Source organism: Triticum aestivum, unplaced genomic scaffold, assembly GCF_018294505.1.
Source record: "Triticum aestivum cultivar Chinese Spring unplaced genomic scaffold, IWGSC CS RefSeq v2.1 scaffold169721, whole genome shotgun sequence".
Lineage (NCBI taxonomy): Eukaryota > Viridiplantae > Streptophyta > Magnoliopsida > Poales > Poaceae > Triticum > Triticum aestivum.
The window spans coordinates 2356-4245 of NW_025238445.1; the positions used below are offsets into that span (position 1 = coordinate 2356).

Genomic DNA, 1890 nt, shown 5'->3' on the forward strand with positions numbered 1-1890 from the left:
TTCTCTTGCTGATATTACTCTTTTGCTATTATACAGATTTTGATGCACCTGCAGAATCATGACAGTACATAGAGAAATTCATCAACAGATTGTTGCAACACTCAACCGATATCTGTTCCGAGGCGTTACCAAGTACTACAGCTGGATTAGTGCGCACAATCACGCCCCAAGAGACGCGCCTAGGGCGCGTCCCAGCCACTAGTGTTGTTCATGCATGGCTACATGTACGTGCATCTCAATTAATCCCTTCTTGGATCAGAACCCACGTGGTATCTCAGCCTCTCTCTATATCTATAAATATAGTGTATGTAGCTAGCCTGAAACAGGTCACAAGCAAAGCAATCTCCATTGTGACAACGTACAAGCAGAAGCACATCATGGGATTGGGAACTACCACCGGCACCACCGTACGGATCGTTTCCGCGCGCATGGTCCAGCCGCCAAGCGGTGGCGGTGGCACGCCATCGGAAGACATCCACCTCACGCCCTGGGACCTTCGTCTGCTCACCATATACTACATACAGATGGGTATCGTCCTGCCCAAGCCTCCTGTCGGAGGCAAGAGCTTGGTTGACGCCCTGGCCTCCTCCTTGGCGCGCACCCTCGTCCGGTACTACCACTTTGCCGGCCGGCTGGCCGTCGAGGAGCTCGGCGACGGGACTGTCACCGTCTCTCTGCGATGCACCGGGGAAGGCGCCGAGCTCGTCCACGCGGAGGCGCCCGGCGTGGCCGTGGCGGACCTGATGGGCTCGGTGCACACCTCGTCGCCCGTGGACTCTGCCTTCTTCTCGCTGAGCGGCGTGCTTAACGGGGACGCCGCTATCCAGTCACTCCCTGTGCTGTCTGCGCAGGTGACTGAGCTGGCGGACGGCGTCTTCATCGCGGTGTCCATGAACCACTCTGTGGGCGATGGCACAAACTTCTGGGACTTGTTCAACACATGGTCGGAGATCCACCGAGGAGGCGATGTTAACAACACGACGCCATTACTGCACGGCAGGTGGTTCGTGGAGACGAGTCCTGTGCCGATCCCCTTGCCGTTGAGCAAACTGCAACACGTCCTCCAGCGGTTCCACCTCCCGCCGGTGCGAGAGGCCTTCTTCACCTTCTCAGCTGCGAGCGTGAAGAAGCTCAAGGCGAGGGCGAACGAGGAGATGGCCACCAACGCCATCTCGTCGCTGCAGGCTCTGCTGGCGCACCTTTGGCGGGCAGTGTGCCGGGCCCGGCGCGTTCCGAAGGGGCAGGAGACCTTCTACGTCCTCGTCATCGGCTGCCGGGGGCGCGTGCACGGCATCGCGCCAGGCTACGTGGGCAGCGCCCTGGTGGTCGGAAGGGCGGTCTGTGCCGCCGGCGAGGTCCAAGACAAGGGGCTAGGCTGGACGGCCTGGCAGCTGAACCGCACCGTGGCATCCTTCGACGAGGCCACGTTGAGGGAGTTCCTAGACCGCTGGGTCCGGGAACCCACGTTCCCCTACTCCAAGGACCTGTCGGCACGGGGCGGGCTGGAGATGAGCAATTCGCCTCTGTTCAACGTCTTCGGGAACGACTTCGGGTGGGGGAGGCCCCTCGGCGTCCGTAGTGGCTTCGGCGCCGACGACAAGTCGGACGGCAAGGCCACGGTGTTCGAGGGGCCGGAGGGGGGAGGAAGCATGTCGCTGGAGGTGTGCTTGGCGCCGGACGTGCTGGAGAGGCTGCTCGCCGACCACGAGTTCATGGACGCGGTCACCCTTCCACTTCCACTTCCTGCGTGACCACTCTTCTTCTGCGTCGGCAACCACTGTTTTTTTCCCAATAAGTCACTCTTCTTCAGTGGCAACTCCTGTATTTTTTTTCAATAATGTCATCAGTGCCGCGTGCGGAGGCTCAACCATGAGTTCAGAGTTTTTTTTT

The 1890-nt window shown here is 59.7% G+C and overlaps 1 protein-coding gene across 1 annotated transcript; it reads left to right on the top strand.

The window, feature by feature from the left end:
- Positions 1-326: 326 nt before the first annotated feature.
- On the top strand, positions 327-1890 carry LOC123176635 (uncharacterized acetyltransferase At3g50280-like; the record flags this gene model as incomplete). Its single annotated transcript, XM_044590747.1, has 1 exon — positions 327-1890. A coding segment is annotated over one exon (1425 nt), but the record flags the coding sequence as incomplete, so codon positions are not given.